Source organism: Gorilla gorilla, chromosome 4, assembly GCF_029281585.2.
Source record: "Gorilla gorilla gorilla isolate KB3781 chromosome 4, NHGRI_mGorGor1-v2.1_pri, whole genome shotgun sequence".
NCBI lineage: Eukaryota > Metazoa > Chordata > Mammalia > Primates > Hominidae > Gorilla > Gorilla gorilla.
The window spans coordinates 55,678,423-55,700,561 of record NC_073228.2 but is presented as its reverse complement, the minus strand read 5'-3'; the positions used below and the strand labels follow the sequence as shown (position 1 = coordinate 55,700,561).

Genomic DNA, 22,139 nt, shown 5'->3' with positions numbered 1-22,139 from the left:
CGCAAAAATAGTCAAATTAGGCCAGGCGCAGTGGCTCATGCCTATAATTCCAGCACTTTGGGAGACTGAGGTGGGTGGATCACTTGAGCCCAGGAGTTTAAGACCAGCCCAGGCAACATCTCCAAAATCCATCTTTACACACACACACAAACACACACACACACATACACACACACACGCACACAAATATAAAAGTTAGCCAGGTGTGGTGGCACACAGTACACCTGTAATCCCAGCTACTCAGAAGGTTGAGGTGGAAGGATCGCTTGAGCCAGGAGGCTGAGGTTGCAGTGAGCCAAGATCATGCCACTGCACTCCAGCCTGGGTGACAAAGTAAGTCTCAAAAAAAAAAAAAAAAGTAAAATTGCTCAATCTTTGATAAGGCAATCAAGTATATTTTCAAATACATAAATGGGACATAAATTCACTTCTTATCTGCTGTTTGGGCTATTCAAAACACTTATTATAATGAATCTTCATTTACAACATTTGATAAATATTAGAACCACTTTCTTTCTAGTAGATTAGCTCCATTTTACAGATGTGATAACCAAAAAACCAAAGAGGATGCTTTCCAATGACATTGTTCAATATGGTGTCATAAACCACAATCTAGACTTGGCATTTTCTCATCTCCGCTCTCCAAGTTAGCATTCCACATCAATATAGATTTTAGAGAAAGACAAGAGAAATCCTGTGAATTCTGAGGTTCCCGGCACTAAGTCACCTCTGATTTTATTGCTCTGCCTGCCCAGAATGGCTGGAGAGCTTGCTTCAATATGAATGCGAAGTCAGGGTTGCCGCCTGCTAGCTGAACCCTCTTTAATTTAAAGAACACTGACTTCTCTGACAGCCACAAGTTCTGTGAGCCTTTTTACCATCCCTTCCAGCTGAATTTCATTTGGCTTGATTCTAGCTGGCCCTACATAAATCTTTTATCATATAAAAATGCTCCTGATTCTTTTGCTTCCTAACTTGAAGAAGAAAAAAAAAAGAGCCTATATGAAAATGATGGGGATGCATGCAAACAAGCAGTGGTTACATCAAGCTGGGACTGAAAGCCAGTATAGGGCAACTCTTTTGAAATCAGGCAGCAAAGCAGAATCAGAAGAGGTCGGCTGAATAACCTACTAGCAGCCACTAACAGCAGTACCATAGGAGAAAGAGCAATTTGACTGGCTGTGACCAGTGGTGGTCTCTTTGCGTGACTATATTTCTGCAGGAAAATCCAAATCAAGAACTGTAAAACACATCTGAACCATGTATTTCTACTGGCATCTCCCCCACCACCTCCTTGCAGTTCAGATGCCCTGAGTCTACTGCAGAGCTTTAGTTTACAATAAAATGATCATTACTTCATTCATTTGCAGCCCCTCCAAAGCCCCTTCTTTGCTCTGCTGGAAGGTTTTGCTCTTACTGAAACAAGTACACCAACAGAGCTACAGCATATTACTGTTGCCTGCTGTATAATTAGCTATGAACCCACAGCACAAAACTACAGGGATTTACAGGTGTCCTGGATTCTGCTTTTCCTTCCCCCAGGACTCAGCTAGTCTTCCTTGACAAGAAGGGACCTTGGGCTACCCTAATGATATATTGAGAGTTTTAAACTCAACTCTCCAATCTTACAAGTCTAGAGTGCCAAAATAACACAGCAGAGACTAGAAGCTGAGCCACGGATACAGGAAAGCACTTTGGTAAGCACTTAAACCTGCTGAGAATCTTCTCTTCTGCCAGATACTTGCATCTTATCAGAAGACTGCCCTGAATGAAGGAAGCAAGCACTGTAAGATTTCATTTATTTATAGCTCATTCTGGCTTGCTAACTACAACAAGTGCTCCCACTGCAGAAACAATGCTACAAGTTGGATGACTTCTGAGTATCTCAGTACTATCCAAAGAAAGGTCTAATCTCTGGGTGTTAAAGATTATCAGAATTCTTGAGAATGGCAGTTGGCTACCAATTAGTCACATGGAAGGCTCCTGATTTCTAACCTTCCTTATGAATAAAAAGTCCAGAGGCCAGCCACTGACAGCTGAACATTAAGGATGGATGCCAAGCAGCCTAAACTCAGCCATGACCAAAACACATGCTATCAGGGGAAAACACAGCCGACCTCTTCTGGAGGTAAGACTTGAGAAAAGGGAAGTATTTGAATTAAAACATTATAACACAGAAGGCCAAATTCACAAGTAGCAAATAGCAGAGAAGGTACAGTGGAATCCGACTTAACTAAAGCATGGATTTCCATCTATGAAATAGGTGGAAATAAACACCAATAGGTCCTCACCCATTATATATGTACAGAAACGTACAACAAAGTACACCTCCATCTCCTGCATCAAATGTGATGCTTCTTATTTGAATCACAGATTAAAGGTTAAAAAGATCACTCATGTTCACTAGCGTATATTAATTATAAAAATCATTTGGAGTTTTAAATTGTGTACTCCCAGACTGTCATATTATATTATACAGAGTCATATGCATAGGCACAATTTATGGGATAATATACTTTACATATGTTTGTATAAATATAACTATATTTTAAAAGATCAAATACTAGTTGACTGAAGAATTTGTTTCCAGATTATCCTGAGGCACTTAATATGCCCAAAGCTTAGTGAAATCCTGAAGGTCAAATGATTCAATGAATTGTGCAAAATACAGACATTCAGGATGATGCTTCAGTGTAACAAGCTTTCCCATCACCAGCACCAGTGAGTGATACTTAAGTTTCTGAATAGGAAAAAAGACAGACATATACAAAACTTGGGCTCTAAACCCTAAGACTCACTAGGGAAAGAAGGAGAAAAAGGAATATTCAATGATATAGTTTGAACTCCAGGGTTAATTCATGTAAAACTCACTAAAGGGCTGGGCTCACAGAATCTTCAATGAGAGAATTAGGTTCTAGAAGTCTGCACAATAATAAAATGCTCCCTTAGTATAGACTAGTTGCCCTGAATATTCCTGCACCATGAAAACAACTTGAGATAGTCACTTCTCCTTCAAGAACACAAGTCAGTTAAAAAATGACACATTTAAAAAAAAAAAATCCCCTCCCCTCAAAAAGAATCACACAGCCTTTAATGCTAAGAAGGTAAAAAAGGAAACACACACACACACACACACACACACACACAACATACACGTGTTACATATACATACACACATGTGTGTGTGTGTGTATATATATATATATATATATGTTTCTAACTATACTTAAATCAGAAAAATCTCTTTAGCTGCTGTTCAAGTGAAGGAAATTTTAGAAGTAAAGGGTAAATCCAGACCAGGAGCTTGCCTGAGTAAAGTTCTAATAACTGGATCCTCTGCTGAATAAGACCTACAGATGCCAAATAAGTTGGAACTACAGTCCCCAGAAAAAAAATTTAGAAGTCTTGGGTAGAAGATCAAAAAGGAGATAATATACCTCGACTGATGCACACCTAGCAAGAAGGATGAAATAGGAAGTCACACAGATTAGGAATAAACTATTTAGTAATCTGCTTTTTAAAAAAATTATTGGAGTTTTTTTTTCTAAAAATAGTCGAATTATACCAAAAAACAGAGTAACCACAACATGTCAAACAATGCAAAGTCCTATGATGAATTAAAACAAAAACAAAAATGTACCAAATATGTTACTACAAAGCAACTGTTCAAGTGTGCTAAAAACAGGTGTCTTCTCCCTTTTCAGAGGCTCCCCTAGTCATTTGCAATATATTTTGCCTACTTCTCTAAAAATCAAAATAGGTCCTAATAAGTAAGATACAGGTCTTCAATCCCAACAGCAACTAACGGATTTTCCTGAAAAACAACAACAAAAACAAAAACAAAAAAAAAAAAACACTCTGCTGCCAGTTTGCAGACAGAGTGCCATGTTTCACCCCAACCTATGGAGGCTAAATCACAGTCAAAAACAAACTGCGTGACTGGGAATTATAGTAAGAGGAGTTAAAAAACAAAAACAAGGGCAGGTGCAGTGGCTCACGCTCATAATCCCAGCACTTTGGGAGGCCAAGGCAGGTAGATCACCTGAGTTCGGGTGTTGGAGACCAGACTGACCAACACGGAGAAACCCCGTCTTTACTAAAAAATCAAAATTAGTGGAGTGTGGTGGTGCACGCCTGTAATCCCAGCTAATCGGGAGGCTGAGGCAGGAGAATCGCTTGAACCTGGAAGGCAGAGGTTGTGCTGAGTCAAGATAGCACCACTGCACTCCAGCCTGGGCAACAAGAGCAAAACTCTATCTCAAAAAAAAAAAAAGCTGCAGGAATGGAATTCCATACACAATGAGATTGCAGTCTTGCTTTGATATTACAGCTTACTAAGACACTTCTAATGATGCGCTGGACAAATTTTGTCTACTTCAAAAACACCTAGCTAGGAATGTGAAGACCAAGTACAAGGAAAGAAAACACAAAAAATTGGTTAAACAAAATATCGTGGCTCATGCCTGTAATCCCAGCACTTTGGGAGGCCAAGGCAGACGGATCACGAGGTAATGAGATCGAGACCATCCTGGCTAACACGGTGAAACCCCGTCTCTATTAAAAATACAAAAAATTAGCCGGGCGTCGTGGCAGGCACCTGTAGTCCCAGCTACTCGGGAGGCTGAGGCAGGATAATCGCTTGAACCCAGGAGGCAGAGCTTGCAGTGAGCCCAGATCGCGCCACTGCACTCCAGCCTGGGCGACAGAGTGAGACTCCATCTCAAAAAAAAAAAAAAAAAAAAACCCACACAAAAAAAAACCAACCTGTTTTCTCCCCCAATAATTTTTGGTCTGTACTAGGTATGGCGGCACATGCCTGTAGTCCCAGCTACTTGAGAGGCTGAAGCAGGAGAATTATTTGAGACCAGCCTGGGAACATGGCAAGACCCCATCTCTATGGGAGGGGAAAAAAAAAAAAATTGGTTTGTTAACCTCAATTGGGAAAAATATAAAATTCTGTTTTATATTGATAAGTAAAATATGTATGATTCATATACCTTTTCTTTATTCTCACTGATTTTTAAAGCATGCATAAAATATTGTAGTGTAACATCTATAATATCAAGTGTGGATAATTCCTGTAACTACTAAGAATAAGCAACATAAGAATAATAATTTTTCCTCTCTCCACGGGCACTACCAGTAACAAAAAAAAAAAAAAAAGAGGGCTCAGTGTGACTGTCCTAATTAATTTTTGGTCTAAGTTGAACTGTCTAATATAGCAGCCATTAGCCACATGCGGCTAGGGTAGTACTTGAAATACGGCTAGTTTATATTGAGATATGCTATAAGTATAGAATACACGCTAAATTTCAAAGATACAGTATGAATAAAAGAAAAAAATATTAACAATTGTTATTACATATTGAAATGGTATTTTGGATATAATGGGTTAAATAAGATGTTATTTGAATTAATTTTATCTGTTTCTTTTTACTTTTAAATGTGGCCAATAGAAAATTTTAAATAACATGCAGCTTGTATTATATTTCTATTTGACAGTACTGGTTTAGAAGTAGTAACTGTCAATTATAGCTGTTCATCAGAGTTCAGAGGAGCTTTTCAAAGTGGTCACCTGGACTCATCCAAAATGAATCGGGTCTTGAAAGTCAGGACCCCAATATGTGTATTTTCAAATTACCCCTCAGATAATTCTGAGAATCATTAATCTAGAGGTTAGTGGACATAACTGAGCCTTGCAGGACAGAGTGGAACAAATATTGGTAGCCCTCTGTAACTTCTTTCTGTAGAATGAGAAACAATATGCTTTTTGCCTGCTTGATCAAAACAATAACATACAAAAAAAGTACTGGAGTTAGAAAAAGAAGAAAAGTACTTGGCTCAAAACTAGCTAAATCTAAAAGAGCTTAGATTTCTGTTTAAGATGAGCAGGCCTATTGTATAATAAAGACTTTGGCCATTGTCTCTGGTTCCTGGAAGAGAGACTAAATCCTTATAATTTCCCAAGTAATAGGAGTGTCATTGTTATTTATAAGCCCCTTGGATCACACCTGAGTTTATGCTAAGAGATGAGATGACTCAGGAGGGGAGCTGGTCACTAGAAAGACCAATTGTGTGATTAGAAGGTTGAGGGCTTTCAGCCAGCCAGACCTCTGGGAGGGGAGATTGAGTTTAATCATGTAGGCTATGATTTAATCAAGTATGCCTACGTAATGAAGCCCTGATTTTAAAATACTCTGGACACTGAAGGTCAATGGAGCTTCTTGGTTGGTGAACACATGGATGTGCTGAGAGGGTTGATAAACTCTGATTCCACAGGGAACAAACTGGGAAGCTCTGTGTCTAAGAACATCCCACGCTTCACCCTAAGCGTCTCATGCTTTTGCCTGATCCTGACAATAAAACTGTAGTGCTTGAACTCTGTGAGTTGTTCTGAGGGAATTATCAAACTGAGAAAATTGAGGGGACCCTCAAATTTGTAGCCAGTTGGTCAGAAGTGCAAGTGGCCAGGGGACCCCACTTATGGTCCCATCTGAAGTAGGGACAATTTGGTGGTGGACTGAGCCCTTAGCCTGTGGCATCTGATCTAACTTCAGATGGCTAGTGCCAGAATTCAATTGCAGTACACCAGCTGGTGTCACAATAAGGTTATAAATCCAAATTTTAACAAAAACATTTGGGGGAAAAATATATTTTATATATATAAAAAACATATTTTTCATATATATTATATATATTATGTATATAATCTTATAAAACTAAATTCAAGTAGTAAATCTGCAATAACTGAACAGGCTATACTCTGAAACTGAATACATCATTTTATGATCAAACCTGATCATTTGATCCTAAACAAAAGAACTTTAGATCCAAAAAAAAATTAAAGAAATTTTAACATTTTTCTGGTTTTCACAAAGATGATTTTATTTTTCCTTTTTATTTTGCAATTATCTTCACCTTCACAGTTATACCAATAATAATGATGACAATAACAGTAATAATCCAGCAGGTTTAGAATTACACTGACAACCAAGGGAGACCTCAGGGAGATTACAGGATTACTGTTATGTTCAAGTCTGATCTTTATCCACAGGCATGTCCAGATGTTGGGAGGGACAGGCATATAAGTTTTGTAACCACATTGAACTAACCAAGATTCATACTCTTGACATAGAAAGGTGAATAAGATTTCTTAACAAAGCAGTCAAGAAGAATTTCTCTCATTTTTCAGCCAACATTCCCTCACCAAACTGGACATATCCTCAAATAAAAAAAAGTAGGACAGGGAGAACAATTAAGAAAGACAAGGAGAGTGATGAGGAGGGAAGGAAATCAGAAGCGGCCCTGCAGCCTGACTACAAATCACTGCCCAAAGGGAAGCAGGAAAAAGCAGGAAGAAAAGGAGAACTGCCCTGAGAATTACAAAGAGCATTAAGTATAGCGTGTAGTTCTCTACAATTATTCAAGGAATGCAGGAAAAGAAAGAAGACTGAGTGCTGTGCCTATGTGTGCCATGAGAACTTCGCCGCTCACTGAAGGACAACCATTCGTTTCTAGAAAATGAGATTCTGAAATCCATGGAGGCAAAAATGTACCGAGAGATGCTTGCTAAATCAAGGATATATGCTTTTCTCTGCCAGCCATAAGGTATTTTTGAGGTAGAGAAGTGAAAGGATATTCTGAGACAAAGAAGAGAGGTACTTTTTCTGAAGATGCCTCTGCTCATCTGCCGACCTCTGCTGGATCAACAGTGGCATCCAGTGGCCAAAAGTCTCAGCACAGACTTCTTTGTCTCCAGAAAGGGTTTCTATTGCTTTGGGTGAAGTGGCAATTTAGAACAAAACCATTTCTGGTGTCTATAACTAAGGTTCCCCAAAGACACAGTACTTTGTAATACCAAGTGAAGAACCAAAGGCCATAAAGAAGAAATGGAGAGGGGCAGGTTAAGATTGGCTGTGGTATTTATATTTCCTGTGGTATTACTAAAAAGAATGAAAGTGCAGGAGGGGATGAACCTATGTGTGGGTGGAATTCCTAGATTTTCATTGCCTTAGAATACTTTTTAAAAGATAGTCTATAAGATAAAGTATTTTCATTTTAAAACAAAAGCAATTCTGAAACAAAAACGTCCATATGTACATTTTATTTTTTAAAAGACAGGAAGGGACAAATAATGTAATTATCATGGCTTAATTCAGTAATTTATTTGAGATTAAGAAGTTTGGTTCTGCAATGTAATTTTAAAAAACTGATTGAATTTCAACTGCTAAATTCAGGTTGTCTGTTTTAGGGAGATAATGAAACTGGCTCAGATATAACCTCAACCCATAGCAAACATATAGAAAAGAAAAGCATTCCACCCAAAATACTTTTTTGGTCTAATTGCTGATTTAAATAGTTAAAAAGAGTGATTTTTCTGGCAAAGTTCTAGCAAGTAAAATGCTAGTAAATTCTTTCTAATTTTTTAAAAAAGAAAGAAACTATTTCCTCAGTGACATAATACAAGCAAGAATGAATGGAGTAATCCTAAACTTTCATCTTACTTAGACCATAATTTTTCTCTTTAGATCAAAGAAGTGGGCACCAAAAGGCTCTTCTCTTTTGGTTCATACTGTTCATTTTTTGCCCTACATTTCTAACTAAAAAAACATGGAATTGTCATACACATTACTCCCCTTGATTCTCATGCTATACCTCTGGCTGGCTCGGGTGCACATACCACCTCAAACTCACCTGTTTGGATGAGATGTGGGCAGCATGAACTGGAATTCCACCACACAGGTGTTGTCCTTAAGCTGGCGGTGTTGTACGCTGTTAAGTTCATAGGCAATATAAGCCCTTCGAACATACACCTGGTTCAAAAGAAACCCTCAGTAAATAAATTTCAAAAACAGAAATTAAGAAAATAGCCCAGAAAAAGAGTCTTGAAATGAGGTATCTGAGGCAGAAGGTGCTCTGTGGGGAGAGAAGTCCCAAGGCCCTATGTATAAGTACATATCTTGCTTTAATTAATAAAGCTGGAGTCTTAATACTATAACCATGACTACTAATGAAAACAAAACTAGGCTGCCTCTGCTGGACACCTATGTGCACTGTAAACCTTCTTCTGCACTAACCTAAACCCTGGAGAAGGTTTAATCTTTAGCAAAAGACAGCATATAGAACTACAACTATTAATCTATTAAGCATGATCATTTCAACAGAAGATTAAGCAGTGAGAAAAATGAGAGGTGCTGATTTTGAGCCACTTACAGAGTGAAAATAGAAGACACAAGCAATCACAATACAGTTCAACTCTTTTACTATCTCATGTCTTTGTTTTGCATCCTCCCCAACTTCCCCACCCGCTCAAAATCAGTTTTCAGCAAACCCTGATCAAAAGCAGTAAGGCATAAGCAGTAAGACATAATTTGACATATAATATCTCAAATACATAAACTTGACTCAAGAGTTAAAGGAACAGCAATAAAATAAAATAAAAATAAATAAAAATTAAAAAAAGAAACAGCAATAGGCTACATCTCTGCAAAAACTGTCAGTCCAACCTCACACATTTCACAGCAAATTTGCCATGCACATAAAATGCTACCTGAGATTCTATGGCATGGGAAGTATATAAGGAAGCTTCTCATTAAATGACATAAAAACACTACAAAACACTTAAATGTTTTAAAACTTTTGGCATTTACTGAGTAGGATAATTTACACTCTACCACAGAGTACAAATAAAAAGTAACACAAAAGAGCTGGCAACAGACTACCGTGATGTTACATTACATAAAATCATCTAAAACACTCTTTTTCCCCATCTTCAAAAAACAACTATTTGGCAACTTTACAGTGGTATTCAGGGCCTGCAATTTTTGTGCTTAATGAGGTAGTGTGCTGTAGCGGAAACAGAAGTCTTTGGAGTCAGATTAGCCTGAGTTCAAATGCAAACTCTTCCACTTATTATCTATGTGATTTTGGACAAATCACTTAACCTCTCAGAGTCTCACTTTCTTCTTACTTCTTAAAGTAACTGTAGGATTAAATGAGAAAGATAAAATACCTAAAACACAGTTCATTAAATGCTATTACTTTCTTTCCTTTGAGGAAGTATTTCATAAGAGCTGCCTGACAATCCAAAACATAACTAAAATCAATTTTAATTTGGCCCAAATCACACAATGGTAAGATGACACATGCTCTGATCAGCCATATATTTTCGCTTTTTGTGTTACAAGGAATCCTAACTCATTATGAAATGGGAGAATTCAAATACCTGGAAAATAGAAACTACTGAAAAATGCTGGCAGCTATTTTCCTGTGATTGGAACCTAGAAGCTGGTGATGAGTTCAGATGAAACACTCGAGTAAAGTATCTGAGTAAGCACATACTGTTTCAGAGGAAAAGAGACTAACTACCCTTAAGAACCAACCTTAAGGCCAGAGAACTAGAACTGACATGGCAGCCAAATAGACAGAAGAAACCAGCTAGAAACAAAGGAAAAGGTCATGTCCCATTACCATAAATACTTACCTCCAGAGCTGCCATCCTCACTACTTGGTTGCTGTGATAGAAGAAGTTTGGTAGGACATCAAAAATAGATGTTTCTGATAGGATGAGTTTCTAGAAGATACAAAGACAGGCTTAATTAAGCCTTACATCAAAAGGAGGACAATTTCAATGGACACTATTTGGCATTTGAAGCATTTAGTGAAACCTAAGAATTTTGTCTCTGAATGTCATAATCTCTCTGTGCCTCAGCTTCCTGAGCTACAAAATGGAGAAAATAAAATACCTATCCTCATAGGACTGTTGTATTATATGAGTAAATACATGTAAAATTCTTGGAATACTGAATTAACAATGCATTATTTGTATGCTAATATAAGTGTTTATGACTGTTATTCTTTTCTGACATTTATCTGAACTCTCTAAATATTGCCTTCACCAGGCATGGTGGCTCACGCCTATAATCCCAGCACTTTAGGAGGCCAAGGCAGGCAGATCACTTGAGGTCACGAGTTCGAGACCAGCCTGGCCAACATGGCGAAACCCTGTCTCTGTTAAAAATACAAAAATTAGCCGGGCGTGGTAGTGAGTGCCTGTAATCCCAGCTACTCTGGAGGCCAAGGCACAAGAATCGCTTGAACTCAGGAGGTGGAGGTTGCAGTGAGCCGAGATTATGCCACTGCACTCCAGCCTGGGCAACAGAGTGAGACTCTGTCTCAGAAAAATTAAATAAAATAAATATTGTCTCAATACTCCACTATGGTAAACCCTAGATTTGAACTCCAGTTGAAACCCTAGATTTCAGCTATTAACCAAATAAGAAAAAACATCCTTTTTTTCCCCTCTAGACTCCCCAGGAAGAAATGTTACAGAAAGTCTAAAGATTCCCCTGGGCCAGATATAACAATGGTATCCTTGTTTCCAGGTAGAAAAATATAAAGTCATTCCTGAGAAGATAACGTTTAAAAAATAATTGCGGTGGTCCTTCTGATTAGTAGTAAAATTAGACAATAATCTCTTAAAAACGGGCTTCTTATAAAGCTTAATAATAAGCATTAACATAAAATTAAAATTAAATGGTACTTAAATAGCTTTGTCTCCAGAACAGTAACAACTACCTATGTATACATCTGACTCAAATATCATAAATCATCAGAGAAATGTGTGTGTGTATATATATATATATCAGAAATCAACCAGCCTTGTCATTTAATTCTGGCCTAAAATACTTTCTAGGTAAAGTACAAAGATAAAGACTTCAATAGGACACTTCTATCAAGGCAGGCCTATTTGATTTTTAAGCTAAACCACAATTCTAACAGCATTTGTATGAAAAAAATATTCATAAGTATAAATCATTTTAGAAAGTCAAGATATGAAACTCCATTATATGGAAAATCAAAATTAATTAATTAATTGATTAATTACTTAAACTATGCTTGAGAATAAAGGAGGTAAGAGTCCAGATAGGCAGGAAAGGGTTTTATATATATATATATATATATATATACCTGCAGGTTCTCAATGCAAAATTGATGTCCATACATGTCAATAGCTGATAGGAAGATAGACTCTACTTGGTTATGGCGAAGCTCATATGATGGCAAATGGGAGGCAATAAGAACCTAGAGTGAGAACAAAATAGGAGGCACACATTCCTCAGAGTGATTATTCTAGACTCCTATTAGGCAGCTCTGATACAAAAGCAATAAATATAAATCTGTAAGTGCAGGCATCACAGATAAAACAGAGACCAAGTAAAACAACTTCTAGGTCCTGTAACATAAAGCCAGTGCCACCAAATACTGAATCTCAGTTGACTCTCACCATGATTTGCATTGTGGCCAATTTCCCATGGTGGGCAGGGGGAAGGGAGAGAAAACAGCTTCGATCAAGTTCCATCAGTGTATGTGATTTACCATTGCAAAGCTGCTGGTCCTAGGGACTGCATGACTAGCTGTTAATTGGGAATCAGGTCTGGCAGGGAGCAGCTATGGGAAAGGTAGATGCAGCAGAGCTAGCCTTTTACAACTCTGAAGTAGAAAGAAAGACTAGGGAAAGCTGCTTTGACAGCCCCAGGTACTCAGCACCAAGGAGAACGCATCAGGAAGTAACACCAGTGTGTGTGAGGGGCAGAGAGAGTGAAAGCAGTGTCACAAACAAACAAACAGTGACACGGTAGGATCTGAATACCCTCAGCAAGTCACTGAGAGGTTCAATAGCTTTGAGTAGTTCAGTGACATGGATACAATTGTAAAGAAAGCAGAAGGTCACTGAACAGCTTCAAATGCTGCTTCCTTGTCAATGCCCGTGCACTGAAACACAAAGGGAGTGCCAACTTTTGGCTTCCCTGCTGAAACCTTTTGGAATGGAAATGAAGACTGCAGGGTGAAACTAACTGGACTTCTCTGGGGTTGTTCTGATTGCTACCGCCTAAAATTCATTTCATTATCTTTCTGCTTTCCACACTTGATTATTTCCTGTACACTTGCTAGTTTTCATCTGCTTCTAAGCTCCCTTTGGGAAGTAAGAAATATTGAGTCTATTTTCTTCCCTGAGTGTCCTGTCCTCCACCTGACCCTGGTTTACTACCACAGGGCTACTAGGGAGGGAAGGGAATGATACCAGGATTTTTTAATGGGGAAAGGGCTTCTATTTTAAAGAGACGCAGCATTAATCTTTTCCATTCTCTTTAAAAAACATACCACATGAAAACATTTGTTCTGAGGAAAACGTGACACATATATAGAAAATAACATGTTCTTTGTAAAGTGATTAAGCAAAAGTTAATTGTGTCTAGGACTGCCTGATCTATGAAAGCCATCCCTCCTCTAAGAAAACCAACAAATGTCCTTACCTGGCGTGCTCGAAGTGCTACTTTGGCATTGGTGGTCTTACTGAGTTGAGTTAGCTCTGTGAGAATATTCAGCAGCTCATCAGTGAGAGTAGGGTCCCGGCCACACAACTGATCCTAATTGTTAATGTAAAAAAGAACATAGATAGTCACATTAAAAAGAACAGGTGGATAGGATTTTAAAATAGAGAAAAGGAATGAAAACAAAGTAAACCCAGCTGGATTAATAAGAAAATGCAAACTTCCTATTATTTTTACCCTAAACAATGTGGTAAAGAAGATCCCAGAGGAAGTTTGGCTAAGGAGAGGCAGCCCAAATCCCTCATTCAAAATTCCTAATGTATTTCCTTATAAATCAACACTATACTTTTAACACGCAGAAGGAATCATTAGAGACCACTAAAAGGGGCCAAGGGGATTCTGAGTAAGAAATAATAGATATGTCTCAAAGTTGTAAGAGAAAGTTTTAAATAACAGGGACTAAAGGCCTTCCTGTTTCCCCTCCCACTTTTGGAAAGAAGGTAGATATAAGGCAAAAAGAACCACCCCAGTGGTTTTCATCTCATAAACCAAATTTTCAGCAACCCAGGAGGATGCAAAACAGAAACACAAGAATAAATTATTTATTTATAAACACACACTAACTAAAACACCATCTCATATGCTGGCAATTCTGCATCCCAAATCATTTCTCTTCTTCCTGTACCAAGAATCATTCCATGATACTTAAACATGTGAATCCTTAGCTGAATTAGAGGAAAAAAACAGGCTCCTACTATAGAATCCATGGTTTATTCAGTATTGGGTCCTTCCTCTTCTAAGAAGTAAAAAATGTTAAGAAAATAATCCCAATCATATTCTGAAAGAAATATCCTTACTGGAGTCCAGTGGAATATCAGTTTATTCCCTAAATTCATCCATTATCCATGCAATTTCCATCTAAGCTGAAAAAAATGTAAATGCAGTTTTTATAAATGTCTGTCCTTTTTGAACTTTACAGAGCTACTGGTAGTAGTAATTATTAACACCACACCATATAAAATATATCCATTTAGATATCACTACCTCTACTTGGAGTTTTAAATAATTGCCTTGGCTGGGCAGGGTGGCTCACACCTGTAATCCCAGCATTTTGGGAGGTCAAGACAGGAGGACTGCTTGAGCCCAGGAGTTCAAGACCAGCCTAGGCAACATGGTGAGACCCCATCTCTAAAAATAAAAAATAAAAATAAATAAAACAAAAAATTTTTAGGCCAGGCGCTGTGGCTCACGCCTGTAATCTCAGCACTTTGGGAGGCCGAGGCGTGCGGATCACGAGGTCGAGACCATCCTGGCTAACACGGTGAAACCGCGTCTCTACTAAAAATACAAAAAATTAGCCGGCCGTGGTGGCGGGCGCCTGTAGTCCCAGCTACTCAGGAGGCTGAGGCAGGAGAATGGCGTGAACCCGGGAGGTGGACCTTGCAGTGAGCCGAGATCGTGCCACTGCACCCCAGCCTGGGCAACAGAGCGAGACTCTGTCTCAAAAAAAAAAAAATTTTTTTTTAAAGAATTGCCTTTGTATTTTAATAAATATTTATTCTCCCCCTACTACCAATGGGACATGAAAGAAGACCCAAAGGGCCTGCTTGTTGCTGCATGTTAATCTCCCCACTTTGATTATCAGCCCTTTTCTTGAAGAATTTCTATTTCATACTTAACCTTCCCCATCTCAGGGATACTCTTTATAGACCTTTATCACAGAAGTATAAATAAATGCAGTATAAATAAAAGACATGCTTTTTCCAAAACCCCTACCTTCCACATCACAAGGTAAATACTTTTGAAATACTCAATGCCATTATGCTGGGAAGGTTTCTCAAACCGTTTTTTTTTTTTTTAAGAAAATGATATAATGAGATTCTGGTTCCCTAATCCACCAACCAGAGGTCTGCTCTGACTGTCCAGAGTCATAAAACATATGATGGGATTTATAATTAAGGAAGTGCAAGTACTGTTTTCACCCATTTCACCCAGATAATTCACTCATCTGAGTGAGAAAAATAAAAGCTGCTATTAAAGTGAAGATAAACCCAGAGGTTCTATTGAACAGGTAGCACAGATTAGAGAATCTGTTCTACCTATCCTAGGCATAAAAGCAAACAGGAGAAAGGAAATGCAAGTAAGTCTCACCTTTTGCTGAGAACTAATGAGCAAAACAGAATTTCAAAGGAATATGTAAAACTACCAGAAACAGGACCATAGAAAGACAGAAGGAAAGAATTGATAGATAACAGTAGGTAGGGAAACCAACATAATTTTTTCCTACCTAAGTCCCTTTCCTAATGTTCTTAATAGAGCAAACATACTCCTTTCCGAAGTACTTACTAAAAGCATTGGAATGACCCACCAAAATGCCTAAAAACATAAGAAGTGTACTGGGTAATGCCACAACTCGACTCCTCTGTACAAAGCCAGACTAAAGTCTCAACATTAAAAACAAAAGCCAACATGACAAAATAAGAGCACTAGGGCCGGGCGCGGTGGCTCACGCCTGTAATCCTAGCACTTTGGGAGGCCGAGGAGGGCGGATCACGAGGTCAGGAGATCGAGACCATCCTGGAGAACACGGTTGAAACCCCGTCTCTACTAAAAATACGAAAAATTAGCCGGCCGTGGTGGCGGGCGCCTGTAGTCCCAGCTACTCAGGAGGCTGAGGCAGGAGAATGGCGTGAACCTGGGAGGCGGAGCTTGCAGTGAGCCGAGATCGGGCCACTGCACTCCAGCCTGGGCGACAGAGCGAGACTCCGTCTCAAAAAAAAAAAAAAAAAAAAAGAAAAAGAAAAAAAAAAAGCACACTAATCACCTCCGCAACCTGTATCAGATTTGATATGGAATGCATTCCCTTTAAAAGAAATATAGGTTTACCTTTACAGATGAAACTAAAATTTTTAAAAATGGAGTTATCCTCTTGCATAGTTACAGATCATGTTTTGTTTTGTTTTGTTTTTAAGATGGAGTCTCTCTCTGTTCCGCAGGCTGGAGTGCAGTGGCGCAATCTTGGCTCACTGCAAGCTCCGCCTCCTGGGTTCACGCCATTCTCCTGCCTCAGCCTCCCGAGTACCTGGGACTACAGGCGCCTGCCACCATGCCCGGCTAATTTTTTGTATTTTTAGTAGAGATGGGGTTTCATTGTGTTAACCAGGATGGTCTCGATCTCCTGACCTTGTGATCCACCCGCCTCGGCCTCCCAAAGTGCTGGGATTACAGGTGTGAGCCACTGCGCCTGGCAGTTACAGATCATGCTCTAACTTAAAATACAAAACAAAGCAAAACACGTAAAACCACTTTTTTTAAAAACCACTTTTTTATTTTATCTTTCCATTATGAGAGAAAGGCAGTAAAAAAGGGCTTCAGGAAAAACAACAGTATGTGTAAGAAAAGTGAACTATGGAGATTAGAAAAAATAAATGTGGGCCAGGCGTGGTGGCTCACGCCTGTAATCCCAGCACTTTGGGAGGCTGAGGCGGGCGGATTACCTGAGGTCAGTTCGAGACCAGCCTGACCAACATGATGAAACCCTATTTCTACTAAATACAAAAAAATTAGCCGGGCGTGGTGGCACATGCCTGTAATCCCAGCTACTTGGGAGGCTGAGGCCAGAGAATTGCCCAGGAGGTGGAGGTTGCAGTGAGCTGAGATTGTGTCGTTGCACTCCAGCCTGGGCAACAAGAGTGAAATTCCGTCTCAAAATAAAATAAAATAAAATTAAATTAAAATAAATAAATAAGGCCGGGTGCGGTGGCTCACACCTGTAATCCCAGCATTTTGGGAGGCCAAGGTGGGCGGATCACCTGAGGTCAGGCGTTCGAGACCAGCCTGACCAACATGGAGAAACCCCGTCTCTACTAAAAATACAAAATTAACTGGGTGCAGTGGTGCATGCCTGTTATCCCAGCTACTCAGGAGGCTGAGGCAGGAGAATCACTTGAACCCAGGAGGCAGAGGTTGTGGTGAGCCAAGATCGCGCCATCGCACTCCAGCCTGGGCAATAAGAGCGAAACTCCATCTCAAAAAATAAATAAATAAATAAATAAATAAATAAATAAATGTGAAGTAATTATCAAACAGTATGAATTAACCACTATTTTCATTAGTCTATTCTGACTTGGAAGTTTTCCATTCAAATATTTTCTCCACTGACATCATTAATACTTAGAAAAAAATTGGCAACAGAAAATTATGTATAGAATAACTTCCTCAACCCTGTCTTGTCCCTGACCTAGACACAGCATTCAGGTTCTGCAAGAAAACACCAGGGTTTTTCAGAACCACCCATCTTAAGATGCCAACTAACATCCAACAGGAAGTTTATTACCCTCTGTCCTAGAGACAGGCTTCTTTTGGGCAACTGGACAAACAAACATCACCATCTAATCCTGGTGAACATTTTGTAAGGATACCTTTAGATGGTGTCTAGGTCAGCAGATGTGTTTAGTCAACATAAAAAAGTTTGTTTAAAGAGCCAACCTGCTGATTTTGGGATTACAGGTCACTTGCAAAAATCTAGCATCCCAATCCACCAACCAAAGGTCTGTTCCAACTGTCCAGAGTCATAAAACGAAGTGAAAATTATTATTCAGCCATACTGGTACAAAACAGTTATTTCTTGCTTTTACTTTTGACCTAGATGGTAGCTAACTATAGGAAATAGTTCGAATTTGCAGAAATACAACAAACATGATAAAACGTTAAACCCATAGCCAAGGCTGGGCACAGTCGCTCATGCCTGTAGTCCCAGCATTTTGGGAGGCCAAGATGGGATGCCGAGACCGTTTGAGCACAGAAGTTTGACAGCAGCCCAGGCAACACAGTGAGACCACATCTTTAATTTAAAAAAAAAAAAAAAGCATAGCCAAAGTTACACAGTTGACTGACAGAAGAAACCAACATAGTCCAACTTGATCTTAGAAGGCAATTCAAAACGAAAAGAATGTGACCTTATGTGTAATGCCCTCAAGACATTAACTATTATTCAGCCGGGTAGGCACTAAACCCAGGATCAGCAATGAACTGGTAGCTTCTTCTAGTCATATCTGCACTTTTTGATATCCCAAAAAATGTCATAGGGTAAGTTTAACAATTGTTAATATCACCCTTATTCAGTGAATGTGGAATCACTGAGAAAGACTTTTCTTCTTTATTTACATATTGGACAAAATTATTTGCAGTCAGGTTAAGTGGAGGAAGGAAAGGTGCTGATCAGCATCATAAATTCTCCCCATCTAAACCAAATCAGGGGTTCATAGGCATGGCATTACTCATACAGAAGCATGGTTTATAGCATGTTCATGTGGACCGTATCAAAAATAAGTTACAAGTAGTGAGGGGAAGACTACTTACCATCAAGGTGGCTAGAAGATATGTACACTGCCATCTAGACAGCTATGAAGATGTTGATACTTTGTATTTGTACCAATTAGCTTAATCTGGCTAAAGATTAAAGAGTTCCTTAAATATCTCTAAGCAAACATAAACAATGTTCTGAGTTCTAAGCTTTTTCCTATAAAGTTAAATTTAAGAAATAAGAAGAGCTTTCAAAAAATAAATGTACTACTGGTCTTCCAGACTTTGTGTTAAATTGTGTTACAATGTCCCTTTAAATGGAGGAAACCTGATAGGACTTTAGCCTTTTACCTGATACTTTGCTTTCCAGACAGAGTGAAAGATTACCAGAAATCTGCTTGAGAGTCCATGAGGCAAGTTACCACTGGGCAAGTTATGCTAACACCTGGAGAGGATGAAGGTACCTCTTTACTAGAGCAACGCATATCCCATGACATTGACTCACGGAAGCCTGATTTTCTTGATACCTCCCTCCCTGTAGGTTCAAAAGCCCCAGAAATCATCATCTAGCTCAGCAAAGCATACTATCAACATTCCTACTTCTAGAAAGCAGAGAATGGAATACTGGGCACATAACCATCAATCAAGAAGCCAAGATATGCAAAGAAAGGGGAACCAGCAGAGAACACAAGCTGGGGGAGTCGAAGTGCTACCATGTGCAGGTGACATCTGTAAAAGATACTAAGATCCGAGGAAAGAATAATCCAAACAACCAAAATGGCTCTTACCAGCTACTACCATTAATGCAGATGTGGGAGAGGAGGAGGGAGAGGAAGAAGGAAGGGGGAGCAGCTAAGCGTTGTCAAAGAGGAAAAGAGGAAGACATGTCTGGCATTCAGTAACATCAGATCAGAAAAGAGCACCGTCTTGAGCTTTTACCCATGTTCCATAAGTCACTGCTAGCTGGCCCTGAGCTTGATCATATCATTAACTTCTTGATTTCCAAATCTCTAAGACGAAATGAAAACAACTGATATTTGAAAAGAAATTAATGACATGAAAGCTTAGAGATCCGCTTATGTTTACTGGGTCTCATTTTGTTTTTGTTTTTTTTTAAAGAAAAATGTAATGACACCAAGATAAAGAAAAGGACAAATCTGGCTTCCTGGTTCACATGTTCAACTGTCCTTATCCTCCTCCTCCTCCTCCTCCTCCTCTTCCCATCCCCCTTGTCCTCCTCCTCCTCCATCCTATTCACCCAAACTCAAACTCTGAAACAGCTCTTTTCTCTAAAGAGCTCAGCCTGTTGGAAAGAAAGTCTGGGTACTATCCATGCAGGTAAGAAGTAATCAGGATGACAAGGTGGGAGAAAAAAAGAACAGTGTGGAAAGTCAGAGTCCCATTGGCTTCTGCCTGTCCTGACTGGCAAAAGCAGAAAGCAAAGCCTCAAACCAGTTCTCTGACAGGGCCCAACGCCTCTGCAGCACCCCCCGTGTAATTACACACTTGAGTGACTGGACTCTGAAGAAAATTGAAGGCCTGAGCTCCGAACAGCTGCCATTTTCTCTCTCCATCACACCAGCGTGATTACTTGAGAAATGAACAGCCCTGGCTCAAAGCTACTGCAGAATTCTCAGAGGAAATATGGCTCCGTGTTCCAATAATGAGATTCTTAAGGCAAGCGTTACTTACAATCACTCCGCAAAAGGAGCGAGCTGAGCCCCTATATCTTACAAATTAGAATTTAAGAAACCCAGCGACAGTCTTGGACAATCATTACTCTTCCGCTGCTCCAAGGATTCTAGGCTTTGGTCTATTTTTAGTGCAGAAAACTGTTAAGTTCTTAAAAACGTAATCACAATAAAAAGAAAAACTCACCATAATTAGCTTCCTATAAAGGCAAATTCCACCCCATTCTAGGTCCAAACTGACAGATTCTCCTACCCTCCTCATCATTACCCTTTTCTGACAGAAAGTCTTGGCTTTATCCAAATGAGATTTAACAATCCTTTCATTAAATTTAAAAAAAAAATCTAAATAGTCTTTCTTCCTTCTTTTGACTGACAAAAAAAATTAGCAAGTTGCCATAGATTGTATCATTTCTTAGCTGAAACCTGTCACTTGGGGGAAGTTGAAGTATTACATTGTACTGATACATTTATTTTTCCCTCTCAACTGCATCTTTCTCGTTTCCCCACCATCTAGCTATTCTAGGGTAGCAAAGGCAATGAACTCTCCCTATAATTACATATTTTTTAAAGTGGCTATTCTAAAAAATGTGATATGCTTTAGAGTTAACCAGCTAGGCATATAACTGAATGACTGGCACTCTTGTTAATCAGAGGTGTATGGTAGATAGTTTCCCTTCATTCTGAAGAAATAAAAAATAGCTATGAAGATGTATGTTTTTTTCCTCCATGAAAAAATGATGTAATTAACTTACCAAGAATCCCAATTCCACAAAGAGACAAAACGAAAACTCTAGGAGTGAAAAGGCACTACAGTCCCCAAAAAGACAGGCATGCAGCAGCAAGGCAAATGCTCAGGACCATGGGGTGAGGGACTCTAGGAGTAGTCCTATTGTACTAATTCCTACAACTAACTCAACCAGAATGAGCTAGGAGTGAAGGACTTGCAAGTCCTCTTTAAAAATCCTTCAGCCCACAAAAATTCCACCCACTGGCCGAATGCACATTAGCTCTCATCAAACTTACCAGGCTCACTCCCTATTCCTACTTCCTACTAATTCTTATTTTACTAAGTTATAGGGGAAAAAATCATACATTTACTACCAATACAATAATCCGAGCTTAGATTTTCAGTGTAAATAAAAAGGGACCAATGAAGATGCAGAATACATTTAAATTTCTCTGGTCAGAGAGGGGGAGTGCTGGATTTCTATTTATTTTTTTTCAAGTTTGACATGAGAGCCATTGCTTGTATCTATGGAACAAGAGTTAAAATTAGAATATATTGGCTAAATAAGATGAAATTTTAAAGCTGCTGTCATGATGACCACAGGAGTGGTGAAGCACGGGGCATTTCTAAACAGAGTTAGGAGGTATAAGTTCCTGTGAATGAGTATATGCATAATGGCCAGAAGAGTCATTTTCTCACTAAAGCAGGTTCCTTCAGACCAAGGACAAAGGTAGATGTGAGAAACTGTTAATCCACAGCTCAAGCCCCATTCATCCCATAATTATAAAAGGCAGTAGTTTTTTTCTCTGGCCATAGCCATCAAAAGGAAAAAAATACTTTTTGCATATCATTGATGGTCTTTACAAGTTCTGAAAAATGGTACTCACAATAAGCATTGTGACCAGAAGATTCTTCTTGGTGACTTGAGCGTGAGAGAAGATGTAGTTCAGTACAGTGTTCATGTCACTTTTATTCTCTTCCCGGAGGGCGAATACACATTTGTCATAGTGACCTGCACACCATGAAAAGAACTGGTTCTCACCCATGTATAAATGTTCACATTTACATGCTATTTGTTTTGTA

The 22,139-nt window shown here is 39.0% G+C and overlaps 1 protein-coding gene across 11 annotated transcripts in view; it reads right to left on the bottom strand.

Moving 5' to 3' along the window:
* ACACA (acetyl-CoA carboxylase alpha) overlaps positions 1–22,139 on the bottom strand; it is a 324,373-nt gene that overhangs the window by 128,695 nt on the left and 173,539 nt on the right. For all 11 annotated transcript variants that reach the window (XM_031011317.3, XM_055388359.2, XM_031011323.3 and 8 more), the window contains 5 exons: positions 21,944–22,068; positions 13,317–13,430; positions 11,971–12,084; positions 10,484–10,573; positions 8,695–8,813 (listed from right to left, as the gene is read on the bottom strand). In XM_031011317.3, coding sequence (XP_030867177.3) covers positions 8,695–8,813; positions 10,484–10,573; positions 11,971–12,084; positions 13,317–13,430; positions 21,944–22,068 — 562 coding nt within the window. The remainder of the gene's footprint in view (positions 1–8,694; positions 8,814–10,483; positions 10,574–11,970; positions 12,085–13,316; positions 13,431–21,943; positions 22,069–22,139) is intronic.